The following is a 20,863-nucleotide window of genomic DNA, read 5'->3' as shown; positions in this document are numbered from 1 at the left end:
TCAGGTTGGCGGCAGACTCGCCTTCTTCGAGGCCACGAAACCCTCCGGTTAATTAACCGTGTCCGAGGAGAAAGGGAAACGGAACTGGGTTCGCGAACCTGTCCGTCAAACCTCTAACTTTTTTTCCTTCTTTTTTTTCCTCCTGGCTTTATGTTAATTTAATTAACGTAGCTCCTTAAGTTCCGCGGGTAAAACAGAGGCGCAGGTCGCTTCTAACGTGATTAATTGCAAGCAGAAAGCGCGGATTGTGGGCGAATATTTTGAATAACTGGCACGGGAGATTCGTCCCGGAAAATCTTTCGGTTATTCCGTGTTTGTTGCATGGTTTTAGCAGTTCATTTGATAAAATCAGTATACCGGTTGGTTATTAGAGTATTCCCGTGTCAGAGTTTGCTGTTAGACAGCCGTGACGGGCAGATAGGGAGCCGTAACCAGAAACCCGTAGCCTCTTAGTCAATGGGTCGATACCCTGAATACGACAGTGCATTCGGCGCCTGGCTATGCAACGACGATAGTTGGGAATTCAATTCAGCTAATACCGTCTTACGGTCCTCTACAAATCGACAGACCACCGATGCATTCAATGAATTCGGATCAACGTCACCCTACCTTTACTCGCCAGTCACGGAGAGCAGTCACGCTTTTGTTTCTGCTCAGCGTTTTCGAACATTCATCGCGAAACTCGGTTATAATCGTCATTCCAGTTTGTAGTTCCGAATAGTTCTGTGATCTTCGTCAATGACGCGTTAAGGAACATTTGTGTTATAGTGGAAATTATTAATGTATATTTCTTATTTCAAGAGGATCTACCTATGTGTACAATCTAATTATTTATTTATGCGTACAAAGAATATAATTGAATATAATAACATAGTTTAATACAATATATATAATTTGTTAGAAAGCTTGACTGAAATTGTTATCTTATTTTAGAATTCGCTCCATTTTTACCACGAAGTTCGTACCACGAAAAACGGCGACAAGAATGAATCACAAAGCCTCGCAAGGTTTCTACCTGCTCATAAATAATAGATACGAATCCTCAAACTTTTCCATACGCTACTCCGCTAAATAACACAGCGAAAATGAAACTTAACGTTTAGAATTTTTCACAGAGATTAAGGTAGATAACGAAATACAACAGGAACCGATGAAAAGACCTTTGCTTCATAAACTGATATCGCTCGACTTTCGCCACCAAGCCCGCTTCCAACAGTGTGAAAACTACCCTCCCAAAACCACCCTAACGATTGCCAAACACCTATGCCTCTCTCTTTCCACTCGCTTCATCCGCACAAAAAGCTCGTCAGAGTTGAACTTAACCCATCCTCGTGCTGTGGCATGTCTCCTGGACGTACGGTTTTGTCTCGCGGCGGGTCTACTTGGAAATTGGCAGAACGTTTCGCGGCCCCGTGGATCGGGCATTGATTAATGGCGCGCCTGTTGCAGCCCCGGTTACAATGCAATTTGCTTTGCATCGGGACGCGTACGTGTATATACCGCCGGTATATCCCGCGAGCGTGTGTTTGCATTCTGAGGGAGGCGAGGGGGAGGGACGGAGGATGGCGAAACGCGTGGGTCAAACGGGCGCGGTGTAGCATTGGGGCCGTTGGTACAGGAGACGATGAAAACGGGAGGGTGCATCGGCGGTCTGGCGGTATTTGCAGCGAAGTGACAAAGCCGTGACAAGAGTGACACGGTGGCATGGAACGGACGACAACTAATTAATCATCCTGCGGAACTGGCATCGCGTTTGGCGCACGTAGGACCTGGTGCAATGAATGCGCCGGCATGCACCTCGCGTCCTTTCCATTCGGACATGTGTCTAACCGACGCACACGAGCGCGTACCGGCCGCAATTGTGTAGATCGCCGGTGTTCTCCGTCTTCCTTTCACCCATCGCTTCTCCCTCGTGTCTCTGTCTTTTCCTCTATCCACCTTTCTCTTTCCGTTCAATTGTTTCTGCCTGCGATTCTCGTCTTTCGCCGATCGACCGGCGAGTCTGTCTTTGTTTACCGGACACCCTCCGGTACAGATCCTCGCCATTGGATTTGCCTATCGGCACTGTTGCAGCTACATTCCCGCCCTTCGCTCCCCTCGGCTACACCCTTGCTGGCTGATTGTGAGTCGCCGTCACGCTTACTGTCGGTCTACGAACGCGGTTCTATCGGCGAGCGAGCCGATTGTTTCGACAGAAGTCGGCCTCGCGCATCCACGCATTAATTACTATGCATAAGCGATGGGAATTAGTGGGTTGGAATGTAATTCCTCTGCGTGGGCTTAGAATTCTGAGCGAACGGTGGAGATTTTGCGATTTGGAAAGTACGTTCTTATACTAAGTTCTTGGCTATGGTGTCTTTAAGATTGAAGACGTTCTTGGTGCAACAGTCGAGGCTGTTTTAATAAAATAATAAGAGAGACGCGCGCATGTCTGCAGTTAATGGTAGAACAAATACAAATGGAAGTAAACGTGATTCTGTGTGAACGTACATTTCTATCGAATAATCGTTTAAAGTAAACATAGCGCGGAAAAATGTTATTACCATGAGAATACAAAGAGCAGTTTTTTCGCCTCGCATTTTCTTCTGAAAGAAATCGCATCTTCCATCAAATTTCACCGTTTATCGTCCCCCTCCTCGACTCATAACTCGCGTATCATTTTTCCTTAATGATTCTCATCCCCGCTGTCTGGTAGATCAGTTTACTCACAGCCAGTTTCTCTGAATCGACCTAAGAAACGCTAAGAAACACGGTGAGAAGATGCCAGCTTGAAACAGAGAATCCAATTTCTTTTGGAAGAAGAGGCTCCGGTGTTCGATCGACGAGACGGTCCAGGTCGAATAAATATCGTAGCAGTCCCGGGAATCAGATCGACTCGAGAGAAAGAGAGGCATCCATGTGTCTTCGGCAATTTCGTTAAACTATTGAAGTCAAGTGCCCCCCGGAGTGCAAGCCCTCGGTTACGGTTTTCTCCGGGACGTTCCATCGTTTCTGCTTGCTTCGTGTTCCTCCACGAATGTTTCAACGAGACGATAAGCTTTCCTAGCCAACGTACGCAATACACAACCTTTGTCAATTTTAGGGTAGACAAGCTCGTTCGTTCCTTTCTTTCTTTCTTTCTTTCTCTCTCCTTCCTCTCTCGTTCTCCTTTCTCGTTCATTTTCCTGGGCCATTAGCGACGAAGGAAGACATCAGCTTCCACTCAGTGATTACCGGAGAAGAATTTGCATAACACACGAGTCGCGCTCGTACGACGGCATTTACATTTTATTCGAATCGCGGTAATCGATCGGATCGAGTCTCCCCGGCGCGTTCTGGAATGAAATGAACGCGACGATGGAGGGATCCAGTGAGCCAGAGCATCGCCGCAGCAGAGGGTTTGGCTGCTTTAAATAAAAATAAAGTGGCCATGGATGCGGCCCGGATGGACGCATTAGCGATTGGGGAAAAGCTACGAGTTAGTTTTAACGAGCTCGCTTCGAAACTTCTCTATTATGGACTTTCCTCTTCCGTCCGTCGCCGTTTCCTCCCTTACTTCATTCTGTTTTTCTACCTGCACCGCGAGTGTGTCTTTTCCTTTGCTTGTGCGCCAGCTTTGAAGCGGTAGACGGCTAATTAGGAACTGAGAAACGTTTCCTGGTTTACGTAGCATTTTCTAACATATCTCGAGTAGTTGGTTCGATTAGTGTAGTTTCGGTGAAAGTTTCTGTAACTCTGTCACTGATAACGTGTGCATTGTAACATATCCAGCTCAATTTAAACAAAACCATGCAGTAAGTAAATAAAAAAAAAAAAGAAAAAGGCGATCAATCGAAGTTTCGTCATAACAGAATCTTCTTCGTTTTCCATAGAATCATCGAATATACAGGGTGGTTGGTAACTGGTGGTACAAGCGGAAAGGGGGTGATTCTACGCGAAAAAAGAAGTCGAAAATATAGAATAAAAATTTTTCGTTCGAGGCTTTGTTTTCGAGAAAATCGACTTTGAATTTCCGCTCGGTACGCGTGCACGTTATAACGGATTTCACTGTAGATTTTTAAAAAAAGTAAAAAAAAAATTTTTTTATTCTATATTTTCGACTTCTTTTTTCGCGTAGAATCACCCCCTTTCCGCTTGTACCACCAGTTACCAAGCACCCTGTATATTATATATCTGTTCCAAATAATATACATACATACGTAAATCCTTTCATTTTATTGACAACTTTGTATTCTTATTATCTGCGAAATATTTAATCATCTGCTCTATTTTGGAAAGGGCAAGAGAAAAGAACGCGTCGAAACGACTAGCAATTTCGAAACGATGTTCCGAGCGGAGCTCATGTATTTTCTGGATAATAATTTCGTCCGGAGTTTCTCTCCCCCTTCTATTACCAACCACAAATTACCGCGCCGCGGCGGCAGTAGTTTTGATATACGACCCGTACTCCTCCGCGATCAAGCGCGATTTATACGGTGCAACAATAACGTTTACCCTCGATACCGGTCCCCCGTGTATTTTACCCGGGGACAGTTTTACCGTCGCGCGAGGCGCAACCAGTGCGAATCCATAACCGCGTTTTATACACTTTATCTGCATTAGCAGTCGTGCCACCGTACTCCGATATATTTATTACGCGATACAATTTTTATTTTATTCTGTTTGCGTGACGATTCTTTACGACCGACTAGATTCAAACTTTATATTGACAGTGCACGGCCGTTTAAGGGGCCATTTAATGATAATAAGAAACGAAGAGGCGTACGGGTTTTCGAAAAATTGTTATTTCAAACGTTTCTTCTGTTTATGTTCTATAAAAGAAAGAATAAGAAGGAAACGCGGAGAGTACGCCTTATCACGGTAGCTGCAGTTGCAGGTATCTTTGCTACAATTTTAATGGGCAAGATTTCCCGTGGAGGAGATACGAATGTAATTTCAATGAAACTTTCAGTGCTTTAGGATATCTAAAAGGCTTACGTATTCTTAATGTCGCTCTTAAAATTTGTCCTTTTAGTTAATGCCGTCATATATCCCCTGCACATATCTTCTCGAACATCTATCAGTAACAGTACGTTTAGCTTAAACTCGATATTAGACTAAATACATTCCAATAATTTACAGTACTACACTATTAGCACTGAAACTATCAAACCGAACAAAATGACCGGTATCAGATCTTTTGTTTTTAAAATTATCCTTTAAAAATGAATATCTGTTAATAATATTGTTTAAGAAACAAATGTATGCTACGACTACGTAAATTTACTTATTTCTTTTTACTTTATTTTTGCATATTAAACGTCAGTAGATGCACATAGCGTTAAACCAACGAAGCAAAAATATCTCCTTTTCACGGTACTGGAAACAAGGTGGCCTGAAAGCAAAATCCAGTGTCGATTATTTCACAAAAGACTATTTCGCTATACCTTAAACCCGGTGCGTGAGGGAACTGGAAGTTGTCCTGCTGCAGCTCTCAAGTATCGCGGTGCGCACGGTCGCGCATAATTCTGCCGCATTTCGATAATAATCGTAATTGAAGCATTTAATGCCCGGTGGCGTCGATATTCCAATAATTCACCGGCTCCCTGTCACGATGCGCAATGGTGTGAGGTGTAAGGATCCCCCCCGGTTCGATTCCCGTGGGATCCGGTCCTTCTCGGTTCCACGGCAATGCATCACTCTGTCCGCAGTCCCGTAACTCACCGCGCCGCTCGCACACGCGTGCCCGCGCGGACAGCACGCACGTAACGCACACGTAAACACATCGTTGGACACGCATGGTCAATAAACGCTCACATACAACCGATCGAGGATAGGTGTGCGCGCATACGATGCGACATAGCGATGGAAAGACGGGGTCGAACAGATATATGGCCCGAAGTGAACGACGTATCTAATCTAACCCTTCTGGACAAGATACTCCGTGATGCGCGACGGGGGTTGCCTCGACCATGCGTTAACCGTGCTACCCCCAGCCAGGCCAAGTGTAATCTAAAATTACAAGAATCCACTGGCCGGACCTGTGCTGACCGGGCCCATTTGTCAATCTGCTTGGACGATTGCTATCGACACTTTTCGAAAGGATCGGCCACGTAACTTTCGTGAAGTTGAACGATGTTTTCGACGACGCGGTTAACCCTCCGTTCTTTGTATCATTTCACGCAACGATATTCTTCCTAGAACGCAGTCAGGCGTCTGTAAGGGGAGGAAATGTGCAATGGATAATTAGATGAATTTAATATGGAGCGTGGTGGAAGCTTTTGATAATTAAAATGATCTCTTGGCTGCATTTTCGCTGTATTACATAATCCGATACATGTCTAATGAAATACATATACATGTTAATTATTAAGTGTATATTTTCAGGAGTTTTGAAAATATTAAGAATTTTTGTGTTTGTTAAGAGGAGAGTAAAATTGAGAGGAACGTTGAAGATTTGGAACGTATTTTAGCATTAGCGAGTAAAAATATGATGCACATAATTCTTTGTATTATACGAAATATAAATGGTGTAGAATGAATATCGACGATATTGGAACAATAATAAGAAGTCCATTCGTGTGAATATCGGAATTCGATATTTTCCCATTTCAAGCGATTATCTCTGTAACCAATTTCAACTATCCTTTCGCAATTCATCGATTATCGTTACACGCGTTACTTGCGAACCAAAAACTTCATTCTCTAAAAACTCTCAACAAAGGAACAAACAAACTCGCTATAAATCCAATCGTCGATCAGGATTACCATCTACAATAACTCAGCGCCCGTAGACCTCCCTAAAACTTCAAAACGCGCAACAAAACCCTTTCCACCGAAACGTCACGAGCCACTCCATCGCTTCCATTCATCACGCGGCGCAAACTTCGAGCGTCGAAGAAGCTTATCGCAAAAAGCACGAACGCGTTCGCAGTTGCAGAGCTTCGCAGTGACTCATTGCGTCGCGCGACGTTACAAAGTTGCGATCCTCTCGCGGCTCCCGAGATATTCATCTCCATCAAGGCTCGGCTAATAACTCGGGCGCTCGGTTCACCGAACAGAAAGAAGCAAAACAGAGAGCCCTTTCGACTCCTGCCCTTTGAACTTACTTTCTCGCCATCCCTCCCCTCTGTCTCCGCATTTTCTGCAACACCGTGTACTCGCAGATCCAGACCATTAAGGTCGTCTCAATCGCGCCACGGGTGGTCAACTCGAGGAACACCGAAGAAAGAGGCGGAGGGCCGCGTTTGCGAAAGTAGGGACAGACTATTTCGCATCCGTCATCGTTTAGAGCTCGTAAAAGTGAAACGATCACCGGCAACTAAAGTAACGAGGCCTGAACACAGGCGTGACGATCAGATGCCATCGAGCGATAATGCCCGCATCGTGGCATCTGCTAGTCGCGTTCTCGTCACACTGCGATCCTGATTTCGACCTTGATAAAATTGTGTTACGGCCACCAGGGAACGCGTTCACGCGGGGATAGCGCGTGAAAACACGACATAGAATACCGATCCTACACTGTCGGTAGCTACTTTTCTCCATAGGCTCCCCGTTGATTTGACCTATTTTCCAGGGTTGAGTGATTCTGAACGAGAATCGAGAATGTGTGTAGATTTGGAGGAGGGGTTATCGGTGTCGAAGAAAGTCAATTTATCATCGTCGTTATTATCCTCTTTTATTCTGATCTCCGAAGTACCTGTGAGGATTCTTAATCGACCGTAATCTTATTATGTTTGTGTAATTCCTTTCAACCGATCAGAACGACGTTGCGCGTTGTGTTACACGTGTGAACTACCGGGGAAAAAGATGACACCTGTCTCTTATAGAGTGCCGTTTGTGAATTCAGTACGTCGATTAACTTACGTTAGATTTGTCAAAGCTGTTACTTCGAATATCTCATAGTCTTTAATATTCTATGGTTTCTAGCGAGCCCTTCTAATTGGTATAATTACACGAACTCATTGCGAATCGTTTCTACCCACAATTCATATTTAACGAAGAAAAATCCTCACGCTAACCACTCGCAACGAGCGACGCGTTTCGCATTCTCGGTTTAATCCATCATCATCGGTGGAAATCGAAGGGATGGCCAGGCCGCTCCGGGCGATAACGGGGCCGGCAACGAGGAGAGCATCACACTGCCGCGAATAGTTCATTAAAATATCCATGAATACGTAATTGTGAATGCGGTCAGAGGCAACGAAATCAGATAAATGAGCGCGTACCAATCGCGCGAAATGGAACAGTAATTCGTACAGGTTTGCACAATTAAGCCAGCCATCGAACAAAAATATTCTATTTCGCTTCCGGTGACCGCGCCATTAAAATCCTCTGTGATTACTTATCCATTTATTTACGGGAAAGCTGGAGTGACTCCCCCGGGCTCTGAATCGTTTCAATTTTCACCGTTACGGGCTGACCTGGCTGCAAATTGTCTTAATATCCTGCCGTTAATAACGTCGACCACGCATGACACGTGAAACGATCGAGCAATATGGTGGACAATTTTCCATGGCGTCGAGTTCGAAACGAAATCGAGTGAAAGAATAGAAGGTGCGTTAGTCACGGGCCATTTTGCCACCAGCCGTGACCTGTACGCGCGTTGCCTTTATTTTCCAAGCGTTAATTCACTCGAACAGTGTTCGTCCTCTCGTGCAGGAGGAAGTCGAACCCCTCGAACGAACCTTTCTTTTCTCTTTTTTGTCTCTCTCTCTTTCTTTTTCTCTTTTTCTCTCTCTTTCTCTATGTAAGTCTCTATCTATCTATCTATCTTTCAGTTGTGAGCGTTTTAAAATCCGGCCCGGTTCTCGGCGGTTCGGTCACGTGCCGTCACAGGGGGTGCATCATAATGCGCTCGTCACCGTGCTGTTTCGCCTCCGCTGCTCGGTTCTTCGTGTATCGAGATGCATACGTAATTAACGGGAAGCATTAACGGGAATTAACAGGCAGCTTAACGGCGCGGAAAAGTAACGTGGGAGCTGCGAGCCCGGAACAGCCGCGAGCCAACCTTTTTGTTGTTTGTTTCGCTTTATTCGGGATTGTCTTTGGTAGCTATTTTTTGTCGAGTGATCGACGTTCGTAAGATTAACAGCCTGTCTTGTCTAATCGCGCATAAATCTTGTGATTTTGTCAGCAGCTACTCGGAACGCTGCTTGTTCATTGCATGTAATATAACGTAAGATGAAAATGGTATTTTCTGCGATAAGAAAAGATACTGAAGAATATTCGAGTACTGACATGTATGCACTTTGTATTACCAAACCTCCGATTAAACAATTGACGTCAGAAGTTGTAATTTATACCACGTGTATGGCTCGATATTACGAAACAAGGAATTAATTGACGCGTGAATATTTTGACGAGTCTGTGCATTTAATGATTGAATTATTAACGTCTAACTGGAAAAGGAAGTAAATTATAGATAGAATCCTGCCTTCCTTTCCTTTCTGATATTTATTCCAGTTAGAATAGATATAGTATATTCATAAATTTAAAATGCATGAATATAAATCGATTCCCTTTTGTTAATCGTACTCCTATTATTTATCAAAAATGTGTAAATCAATTTGTAGGAGTATTAAAGTCGGCTTGGTTTCCAAACGCGTCAGAAAAAGTATATCGATGATGATGATGATGCATGTGTACCAGTCACGGGATGGTCAATATGCACACAGATCACTAATGCAAGCTGCCGTCAGGCTGAAATTACCCAGGTAGAAATGATCGATCCAATTAAGCACACGACGTAACGGAAACGTATAATCGTGTCTAGAGACGGTTAAAGACGGTCGTGCGTATAATTGGTAACGTATAGTTTCGTTCCTTGCTTCTGTTAATATCATACAATGATAAAATCTTTAATAAAGTGCCTGTTACACGGCGATGAATCCTCAGGTAAGTGGCATTCAATTTAAGAACGTAATAACGTCTCGTAATACATCGACGATAAATTTCCTTTGCTTGATCTTCGAATAAATCTACTTCGAATAGTATCGAGACGAAAAACATTGCATCGTATTAAAAGTTGATTTAAAAGTTAGCGAGCTACGGTTACGTGGCACACAAACACCTTACGATCGCTCAGAGAACTCAATGAGACGAAATAGTCGTATAACGAAGGCGTTAATTACACCGTTTGAAACTTTCTCGTGGAGCTATGTGTTTTGCAAGAGATAAACCTTACTATACTTATTGCTATATTTTACTATACTAATTTCTATATTTGTATATATACTATGTATATACGTTGTAAGATGGTCGCGTAACTCTGGAAGAGAACGGTGGTATAATTTTTGTATCGTTTCTATTTCATTTATATGAAATCCGCATCGTTGATAAAAAAATGAAGTACAAAAACAAAATCCAAGTTCGATTATTTTTTTGTGGAATATAATAGTTTTAAACGACCCTTGTTTTCTTTACCTAAAGTAGTTAAAAAAATAGAATATTGTTTAGTATATAAAGATGCGTTTCTTATAGACAAAATATTCTAATATTACTTTACTAATTTATTTAGTTATTACTTTATTAATCACGCTACGAAAATAGTCATACAATTAATCGTAAATAAACGAAATGAATAAGGTATAACCATTCTCAGCTATTCTTTTCTTCGCATCTCATGGACCTTCCCTCTTTATCAACCTGTCCGTAGTGCGTTCCATGCTACTTCAAACATTCTCACTACTCCATTCTTCAGCAACAATAACATCCTCTAAAAAACCCTCTTTGAAAAAAATTCTTGCAATCGCAGACGATCGTCAGAGCGTAAAAAAGGCGTGGAAACAACGGGTCGTCGGTTCGATTCAAAGGCGTGAACTATCGGTGAAATGATCAAAATAATCGAACGTAGACGAAGGAAGCGAATGGTGGAGACGAGCACATCGTAAAGTGAATCTCATTAGCGATACCCTGATGCATAGCACGGCTACGGGGGGCATCGCTTTGATGTCGAATGAACTGCCGCCCCCTGAGGGTCATAGCACGCGGCATTATTGTTATCACGAGACGAGGCTGTTTCTAATTATCGGAAAGGAACCGGAAGTCGCAGCCTGCGACGCCCTCCTCCACTCACAGAAGAACGTTATTTGTCCTACGTTAAAGGCACGTACTCACCGGCAACCAGTTCACGACTAACGTTAGCGAACGATACTCGATAAAATGATCACAAGCATTTTATATCCAACAAATAGTCTGTCGATGTCACAAAAATATTCGGACCCTATGATGTTCTTAACCATCTCGCTCTACGTTTCAAGTATATATAGAAATAATTAAAAAAAATATTTTAGGTTACGATAGGCTGTAATCTTCTGTTAAAATAAACACTTTATTTGTTTATTTACCCTCGATAATTTTTTATATTTAAGTACAAATGGAAGATGTCCACTTTTCGCGTTACAGAAATATTAAAATAAATCGTGTTTTAATAAATACCAACAGTACGCAAACAAATTACGGATTGTTGTCCGTGAACTGTTTGCGAACATCAGTGAGAACGCACCTTAAGGGAAACAAAGGGAAAAAGCAAGGCAAAGGGATCGAGGTCCGCTTTTGGTGGAGCCGTGAGGAAAGACAAAGCAAGGGGTCGATGGCCCACCTGTTCTTTCGGAACCCTTTGACGAATGACCCCTGTAGACGAGTTACACGTATTCCTCGGTCCCCTGTCATTAATCATATCGACGCCGTTGGATGATCAGTGTTAAGTGCGTTGCGTGCCACCAGGTCTCCTCGATCGCGGTTTGTTTGCCTTTCATTAATATTCGATTTCGATGCGACGATGGAGAATGAATTTCTCCCGTGGATTAATTCGAGAACTAGGAAAGTGGAGTTTAAGTCGTTGATGTAGTTTTATGTTAATTTTAAAGTTAGGATTCACGAGGTGCGAGGAAAGATTGACATTTTCTCTTTATTTTGTAATGGGTTTTTCAGGATAGAACGTAGAAGATCGGATTAGCAAGATTTTGGTGTTTTTATAGGAAAACAAACTGCGACATCAGTCCGCAACAAAGTACAATATCAGGTTTAAGGATTAAATAACTATTCTCAATCTTTCACACTAACAGTTTATCTTTGTATTTAATCACGTCAAAGAAAAATACTTCTACATAGCCATCAAATGACATCAAACGCAAACAATCAACAAATCTCAACTCCTCTAAACTCGTCAATTCATCTAACGACAAGATGAAAAATTATATTGTATATACGTTTTTTTTAAAGTACCTTATTGGCTACTAAAAAGGAAGAAATACTGAAAAAACCATAAATCCAAGCTCTCGAAGCAACTAGTGGAACGAAGGACTTTCACCTGCGTCCAAACGACATCACCTAATTTCCTCCAGAAAGTAATCAAATAATAGTACCGTCCAACATCGCCAGCGTAGCAGCAATTTCGGTTTAATCGCTCGTTCCGGAATCACCCCCGGTGACGCTTCGGAAAATAAATTTGTGAAAGTCCGCCACGAGCACATGTCACACTGATTGCACATCCGCTTCCGCCGCCGTTAGGTACGAAGACAGCGCGCCATTATAAAACCGGCCCCACGAAAGAAACATAATATTTATTGCCAGCTTCCGTTCAATTAGGGGTTGACACGGCATCGCGACGAAGGGAGAGGGTTTGCTACATCGAACCCGCTTTCATCCCCCCAAAAATTCTGTGTACCCTGCCCGACCCGCCTTTCTCTGTCGCTTGTCGATGCTTTCGAAATCTATGTTCGCTTTCACCCCCCGCTCGATGGGGTGTTCTGAATTTATATATTGTTCACCCTCTTCCGATTCGGGACGACACTCGCGAAATGGCTCAAGAGGCTTTTTTTCCTTTTCGCCCCGCGTCGAAACGGGGTTGGAAACTCGAGTGTCGAGAATGTGGAAAGGGGTTTGTAAATTACCAGTATCTTCTCTCCTCTTTTTTTTTTATCAGTGTCCCTTGCCTTATGTTGGATAAATTGAATGAGATGATCGGAGATTTGTTTGCGGATGGCGGTGGAAGGGGCGTGTTATTTTTAATTAATTCGACTATTACAAAGTAAGAATATCTGTTACCGTAATAATGACGTTTCTCGATTTAATTATATTTTTAGCTAAATCAAATAATTTTCTCTTACTCGATAGAGATAAAAAACACCTGTTATTACGGTACAAAGTTAAGTGTCTATTTCCGATAAAGACTACCACTGCCACTGTACTTCAGATTAATTCTATTTATAATATCGATTGTGTAACATTTTCAGCACACTGAGTGCACATACTCTCCTGTCCTCGTCTGTTCTACAACTATATAGTGTATACGTACATACAATACAGTTTATTGCTGTTTTTCATCAAACACTATACAAACAGCGTTGAACAAAGAGGCGTATTTATTTTTAAACTTAGAAGAGCACCTCTATTACATAACCTATATTTATATTGACATTAACTTCATATACTACGCACGCTATTTAATATTTAATAATAACAATCCACAATATGTATATATATATATATCAACAAACAATAAACAATTCCATTATCGATTTATTTTTATCGATCCACTAATAAGGTGTAGTGAAGCATACTCTTCCACAGCGGTCCCATGGTGTAATGGTTAGCACTCTGGACTTTGAATCCAGCGATCCGAGTTCAAATCTCGGTGGGACCTAATCAACTTTTTTTTCTTTTTCAACTCGTATTACCTGCTCTTCGCACGTCTACACTTTATACCATTTAACAACATCAATCCATTTTCTTTTTATTTTATATTTCCTATTTAAAAGATCCCGCTTACAATCTACAATCACACCAGCGCGCACAATCCACGCTCACCACTTATCTTCCTACTCGATCGTAACAACGCGAAGCGACAGAGAGATACGTATCTACATGGTGCGCAATATTGTAATGCGTTTTCGCTGTTCGATCATTTTTAATGAAACGCCAGAACGCATCTTACGTGTCGACGTGAACGTCGATCGACATATGACGCGTCTCTATATCCGCGAAATCCCCGTGCCTGACGCTTAATCCCTAATTATATAACGCGTAGCCGGCGATAATTCATTTATTATACATGTAATTCGATAATCGGACAGAGGCGTAGACCGCGCGTTATCGTTCGTTTCCACGAAGGTAGCGGTGCTTTTTCGCCTCGCGATGTCGGGCTTATCTGGAATCACCGCGTCCCGGCTACCTGGCGTGTAACTCACGGATCAAAAATGTATCCGGCCGCTAATTATCGGCTAAATTAAGCCCTACTCCGGACGTACGAAACGTTGTAAGTAATTCGCTACCGATGACAGATTACGCGTTCACAACGACGCGCCATTAAAGATTGATTAAAATTGTAGAAATTATAGGCACGCGGTTCCTTCCACGATGTTACCCGCAACGATGTACGTAGCACGATTATTTTCAGTTCTTGTTGTTTTATCTTTCAGGCTGCAACGAAGTGAAAATGTAGCGGTAAATTGCCGTAGAAAATGACACGTGTTTATATGTTCGTTTTTATTGCCGTTGTTAGAGATAAGTGCGTGGTTGGAAGTGGTGAATGGCTTAGCGAATGATTATTAGATCCAGTACGGATAATGTAAGGGACAAGGTAAAGAAGACGTTCAGTGCATTATATAGACTTTCAAACAGCAACTCGATCTTTGATATCGAATCACGGAATATTTGATCAGCTTCATTTTTCACGGTTTTGATATCCATCGCGTTTATCCTTTGTTAAAAAGATTTCTAATTCGAAAAGAATATAAAGTTGCTTCTAATATATTTTCTGGTTTTCATTTTATGTTAAAAATTCTCTGCTTCTCCAAACTCGGGATTTCTTTTTCCAATGAAACGAGAATATGACGGAACGACGAAAAGAAGGCAAATATTATCTGTATCGAGTTTACGTATCACTAAAGCGATCTATAAGAGAAATAAAATACAAAATAAAAATCCGCATTTCTAATATAATTAAAGCTAGATATTAGATTGTCCCAAAAGTTTCTTTGGTTTCATAAGTGAAATGATAGATGCGCAACATTTTTTATTTTATATTAATTCATGGATTCGTGTATGATCCATTCTGTAGTAATAGAATAAAATGGATCAAACGTAATTGAATAAAATAATATAAAACAAAAAATATTGTGCATCTACTACTTCCTGATAAAACGAAGAGAACCTTTGCAACAACCTAATATAAAAGCATCAGAGCTTAAAATGCAATTTAATAAATAAAAACTGTAGCATGTTCAAGTAAAACTGCAACTATCCGTAACCGAAGCCAAAGCAAAAGATGAATATTCTCCATCATTGTAATTATCAACTACGCCAAAATTCAACGATGAAAGGTGCGAACGATTCACGCGCAATTATGTTTGCCATCCACGCAACACACGTGACCAATAATCCGACCATTCGTACGACAAACATATGTATAGCCATAACATATTCGCGTCTAACGTGGCGGGTGCTCATCAATCACAATTACAAAACGCCAACGCGAATAGTAAAATCACACAAATTACACGTTCGCCGCTCTCATCGGCCGCTCTGTTGCACGCGAGCGCATTATTACCGAGCGTTTCCCGGTATCAACATTAATCAACCAGCTGTCTATTCTATATTTCCGTCGAGGTTGTCGCATTGATTTCGATCCCCTTAAATCAGTCGTGGAAAAACGAATTTCCCGGCGCGACACGGTGTTTCGCGATTCGAACGACGCGTGAAACATTGGATTGCGAGTTCATCGTAATTTATCGACAGCGCGTGTTTTATGGGTTTTCGTTCACGCGGCGCTTGCACAGTGCGTAAACAGCGGTTTCAAGTTTCTACAGAGGCAGCTTCTTGCTAGGAAAGCAGATTTTTTCAATGCTATTCGTACGCCTCTGTAAGTAACTGTTTTTGTGGCTTGCGATTCAGTTTCGTCTTTTCGTTTCTCGAAATTCTTCGGGCAAAGTTGCACTCGATATCGTTCTACTTTCTTACAATCTCTGAATTTTTATACACAGATTTCACACTCGTTTCTGTTGAAGTGGTTACCACTTCTAAGAAAACTCTACATCTGGCCTTTTTAGTTTTCTCAAGCACTGAAGCCATCGACAGCGCGTAGACAAAAGACTGCGACGAAGTCAGGCCATAAACAGTAGACAGGCGACGTTGGCTTCGGGGTTTTTCAGTTATTAGGTAACACAGCTAGCGTGCGGATCTGGACCAGCTCAAATTGTATTTTTACTTATTACACTTCTATTTAAATATATTTTCTACCTTACAATTTATCCACGTGTTTTCTCTGTTTACACACCGAATAACCTCAACAGTTTCAATGTATACAAATTTGTAGAAAGATCGTCGTATAAAATTAGGAAAGGAAAAATTACGTGTATCAAGGGAAATCGTCAAAGAACGTATCAGGGTTAGTGTAATTTTGGATAGAACTGTGCGTGAAGAATTTTGGAAAAGGAGTTTATTACGAAATAAAAGTTGTTTCCATCTCTACATGCTAACAACATATTCGAGGATAAATATTAAATGAAGTTAACAATCCATGAAAAGCATTTATTCGTTAAATTTAAATAAACGTACATCTTTTTCTATGTACATCGTTGATTCCGAAGCTTTCTTTCTTCTTTGATAGTTGCTCAAAAATTATTTTTTCGTTATTTTTTGAAAACTTTCAAGCTGCTCCCCGATACAAGAACAAATAGTTCGTCAACTCGTTCTAATTGCACCGATCCAAATCCACAGGTGTCGAACAAATTTTAGATTCCAGTACAAACAGTGAACGACGATCCGTTATGATAATTACAGTCTGTGATGAGCAATCGAGGATAAATGGTCCGAATAAGCGATCACCGTTCGTTAATCCCTGGAAAATGGCCGATTTCGCGAATCAGATTTCCTGGGACGACGAAGGATAAGGAAAACGGGGGGCCCAGACTACGACGTTCCCGTACGATCGTTACAGCAAGTTCATCAAGATGTGACAACGCCACCGTGAAACTGTCGCACGCTCGTAAAATACTTTCTCAATTTAAATTTCACCGAGACGATCCCTTGGAAGTTTCCGGTTAACGAGCGGAACCGCCCTAACTCAGTTGGACGATAAAATACCGGCCTCGTAATGACGGAACGTGTAATCGAGAATCACACGAGCCATCGTCCGTAACACTTTGCCCGCGGAATTGCACCTCGTCCGCGGATAGACTATCCAGACAGGGCAGACGGTATCAAGAATCTTGCCACACCGTCGTCAACCGATCCTAGAGATCGTTTTGTACCAAGATCTTTCGAATCTTGTAGTGTAATTTTATTTCTGAACCTGCTGATAGTGATTTCTTGATGACCATGGTCTTATCTAAGTTTATAAGATTCAACTACTTCTCTGCATTAATGTAATCGTACTTTATTTTCATTGTATTTCGGTTTCATTGAACGCAGATTTGTTTAAGTTTTAATATACTTTGTATATTTTTCTGAATATATGGGTGAATTTTTCATACGAGATTTGTTAGGAAGATATATAACCCAATATAAGTCTGCAGCTATAAAATTGTTGATTTATCGTTAGTTAGATTTTGAACAAAATCGTGAAAGATGTTTCATTTTTATCATATTCCACTGCCATTGAATCGCTACATCAAGCTTTAAAATTCTAATAGAATATGGAAAGAATTTGGAACAGGAATTCGTGAAGCTTTCACCAGATTAAAACACCGGCGAACTGCTTCTATTGTCGTCTTTGAAATAAACTGTTCTCATACTGTTATAGAAAATAGAAAAGATTCCACCAACTATTCGAGAAACCACGTTGATCGATGTGAGCGTAGAAGATGAAATAAAACAGTTATTAATTCCACGCTAGTATTGCTATCGTATTTAGTTACACATTCCGATACGTTATCGTTTATCGCGTGTAAAATTTCGACGTACCAATCCCGCTAAAAAAATAACCAAAACTTATCAATACATCCATCCATTATGAAAGAAATTAAACGATTCCTGTCGCCATACCATTTTCTAATTGAACGTCCAACACGCCCGTGTCGCTTTTATTCCAAAAGTAAGTAAGTACTCGATAAATCCCTCGCATTCAAAATGTTTTCCAGCCAACTGAAAAAGCCCTGTCGTATATAAGCCACGGCGAAGTTACTTTATGCTCCGATTTAAGGAATACGCGGCGTGCTCATAAACCATAAAAGATTCCAGTCATAACTCGAACGGTATCGCATTTTATTTAATTGCCCCGCGGCTCTTACACGGCCCTAAAGGAAAACAGGCAGCGGAGAACTTGCGTGCATAATATTATTTATTACCAAAGAAGCTGTTAAAGTTTAACGCCTGCCGCGCGAAATTAAACGCGATAAAATGTTTGTTATCCAATCGTATCGCGCCTCTAACGTCTCCTCAATGTCACGCTTGTTCCGTCTCGCTATCTCTCGCGGATAAGACGCGACTTTACAACCGCGAAGACGCTTTCGGCGTTCGCCCTACCGAGCGCACGACGATCAGTCGAAGACGCTTCGATCAGTTAAAGCGACTGCTCGTGACTGATAAAGCCGACACGACGAGAGTAGAGCCTTCTTAATGCACGTTCGATTTAGTTTTATTCGTTAAAACGTACTATAGTGTATTTTTGATATAGATACGACTGGTACAGTCTACGAGCGTTTACAATTGAAGACCATAAGAGACGAACATGATATATACTAAGTTTCTATGCATTTATGGGATATTTAAAGATGCAAGAATCTACGTAACATGCGCAAGTGTAAAAAATATTTCAAGCGAGGTAGTCGTTGGAATGGTTACTGGATGGGATAAATTTGTATTTAGAGAATAAAAGAGAAGATGTGATTTATCGCATTCTTTGTCCGTAATCTTCGGTTACGACCCATTCGGCACTTCAACTGCAACAAATTGATACGAAGTGAGAAAAATTGATACATCTCTTAGTTTCCAATTTTCGTGATCTTCATTCGTGTTTCTTATTTAATTAGGAACATATTAAGATACATATACATACGTTTTGATGCATTTTTAAATCCTTTTGATACATATCGGAAGTGAAATTTTGAAGAAATGACTTGGTCAAAACGTCGATTAAATTAAAAGACCAATACAACGCATTAAGTCGTTCAACGAGATTTATAACTCCAGCTCAACGCTCGAATAAAACCCCTGTCACCGAAAAAAACGCAAGAAGACATCGACGTCTTGGGTTAAGAAAACTTTGCATATTTTTAATAGTCGCAGGCATCTCGAGCCAATTTCCCGTTTCACCATAAAACCCCAAACGCTCGAGATTTATGGCCACCGCGTCAATTATAATCCGTTTCATTCGGAAACCTTCTTCGTTTCGACAAACCTAACCCTTCGCGACTCTGCTGCACACCCTCGAACTTATATCGTAAAAAAAGAACGATATTAGACGTTCTCCCTCGTCTTCCCTCTCTCGAACCTACCCGCTTGCCAAGCTGAGATGGAGCCTGGCTTTGGGGAACGTTTAAATAAGACGCGAAATTTTTTATACGGGTAAAAAGCGCGTGGCACGACGAGGAAGGCACAGCGAGCTGGTTCGTAAAACGTATCCCGCCGGATGGGCCAGAAATGGCCCCTCTACCGTATCGAATGATTACCACCGAGGAACGTACAACGTCGCGATTTAACTGCCCCTTAAAAATTGTTTGTCTACGCGGCGTTTTAACAACGCGATCCCCGTATACGATCTCTCGTTTCGTTCGTCCCTCGTCGATGTTCTCCGTTTCGCGACGTTTAAGGTAGATTTTAATGTATGCGCGGGAAACGACGCCGGTGGATGCCTTTGATGAGCGAGCGTTTAAAACGCGAATATTTGAAAGTAGGGTAAAAAGGGAGGAGAAGATATAGTGTTAGGAAATTGAGTCGTAAATGGTACGGTTTTGCAAATGGTTGCTTGGAAGTGAGAGGGTTCGATGAATGGGGTGGCTTGTTGGTAGTAATTGTTAATGGTTTTGGAAAGAGTGGAGTCTTCTTTTAGAAGAAATTGGATCTAGGGAATGGTGATGTTTTAATTAATATCGGTAAGCAAAGATTATTGTTGGGGATGAAGCGTGATAATCGTATCGCGGGTATTTATACAATTTTCTATTTTTATGAATATAATTGAGGGAGCGTAGTTTAAATAAAGATTCGTTTCGCTTATTTGGTTCGCTCACTAAAAATATCATAACGAGTAGTTTATTCTGGACAATTTACAGATTTATAGCTATTACGTGAATTTTCTGTATTTGTACATCTTTAACTTTCCCAAAGGTGTTTAAAAATTCATGGTCTGACGGTGATTCTCAAAGATACGGATTATTTATTTAAAAAATGAGATAAAATACAATAGTAGTTTGGTTGTTTCGTCTGTGAAAATTATCACTAGAAATTTTGATTGTATAGGGTAATTTAATAATTATTGATTTACTTTTTTCTATAAGAAATAGTATTTTCCAAGCAATCCCATCGACGGCGTTAGTTTAGGACTTAAAGTGTATGTCAACGAGTTACATTTCATCGTGGGATTAAAATAAAACAAGATTGATAAAGTTTCAGTAATTAATTCTGGAGTGATAGAGAGTCTCCTAATCTGCTTATAACAATATAGTCGTTATCAAACAAGGCATCTGGAAAATATTATTTCCAAAAAACAATCCAACAAGTAATACATTATATCATACATTTTAAATTTAATACAACTATTTTATCTACAAAATAGTTTCTCTAAAATCTTTCGTTCTGTTTCTCAGAGCATATTATTCCTTATTCTCATGTTTCTGTATTCTCGTATGTGCTTCTTTCTATTTATTTAACGAAAGTCTTGGACTTTTCACAAAACCCATCTCAAAACTGGGTTAAGAATCTTTCTCCTTAGTAACAGAGGAGAACACGAAAATAGAGTATGAAA

At 41.1% G+C, this 20,863-nt stretch overlaps 1 protein-coding gene and 1 non-coding gene across 2 annotated transcripts in view; one reads left to right on the top strand and one right to left on the bottom strand.

The window, feature by feature from the left end:
- Positions 1-13,402: 13,402 nt before the first annotated feature.
- The window catches only part of LOC117157691 (uncharacterized), a 125,560-nt gene continuing 118,099 nt past the window's right edge, over positions 13,403-20,863 (bottom strand). The window contains exon 3 of the mRNA XM_076619166.1: positions 13,403-13,604. Coding sequence (XP_076475281.1) covers positions 13,500-13,604 — 105 coding nt within the window. The 3' untranslated portion in view covers positions 13,403-13,499. The remainder of the gene's footprint in view (positions 13,605-20,863) is intronic.
- On the top strand, positions 13,535-13,606 carry TRNAQ-UUG (transfer RNA glutamine (anticodon UUG)). Its single transcript has one exon. It is a non-coding gene; the product is annotated as a tRNA-Gln (tRNA).

Source organism: Bombus vancouverensis, chromosome 6, assembly GCF_051014615.1.
Source record: "Bombus vancouverensis nearcticus chromosome 6, iyBomVanc1_principal, whole genome shotgun sequence".
Taxonomy (NCBI): Eukaryota; Metazoa; Arthropoda; class Insecta; order Hymenoptera; family Apidae; genus Bombus; species Bombus vancouverensis.
The sequence above is the reverse complement of the archived record's forward strand: the minus strand, read 5'-3'. Positions and strand labels throughout refer to the sequence as shown.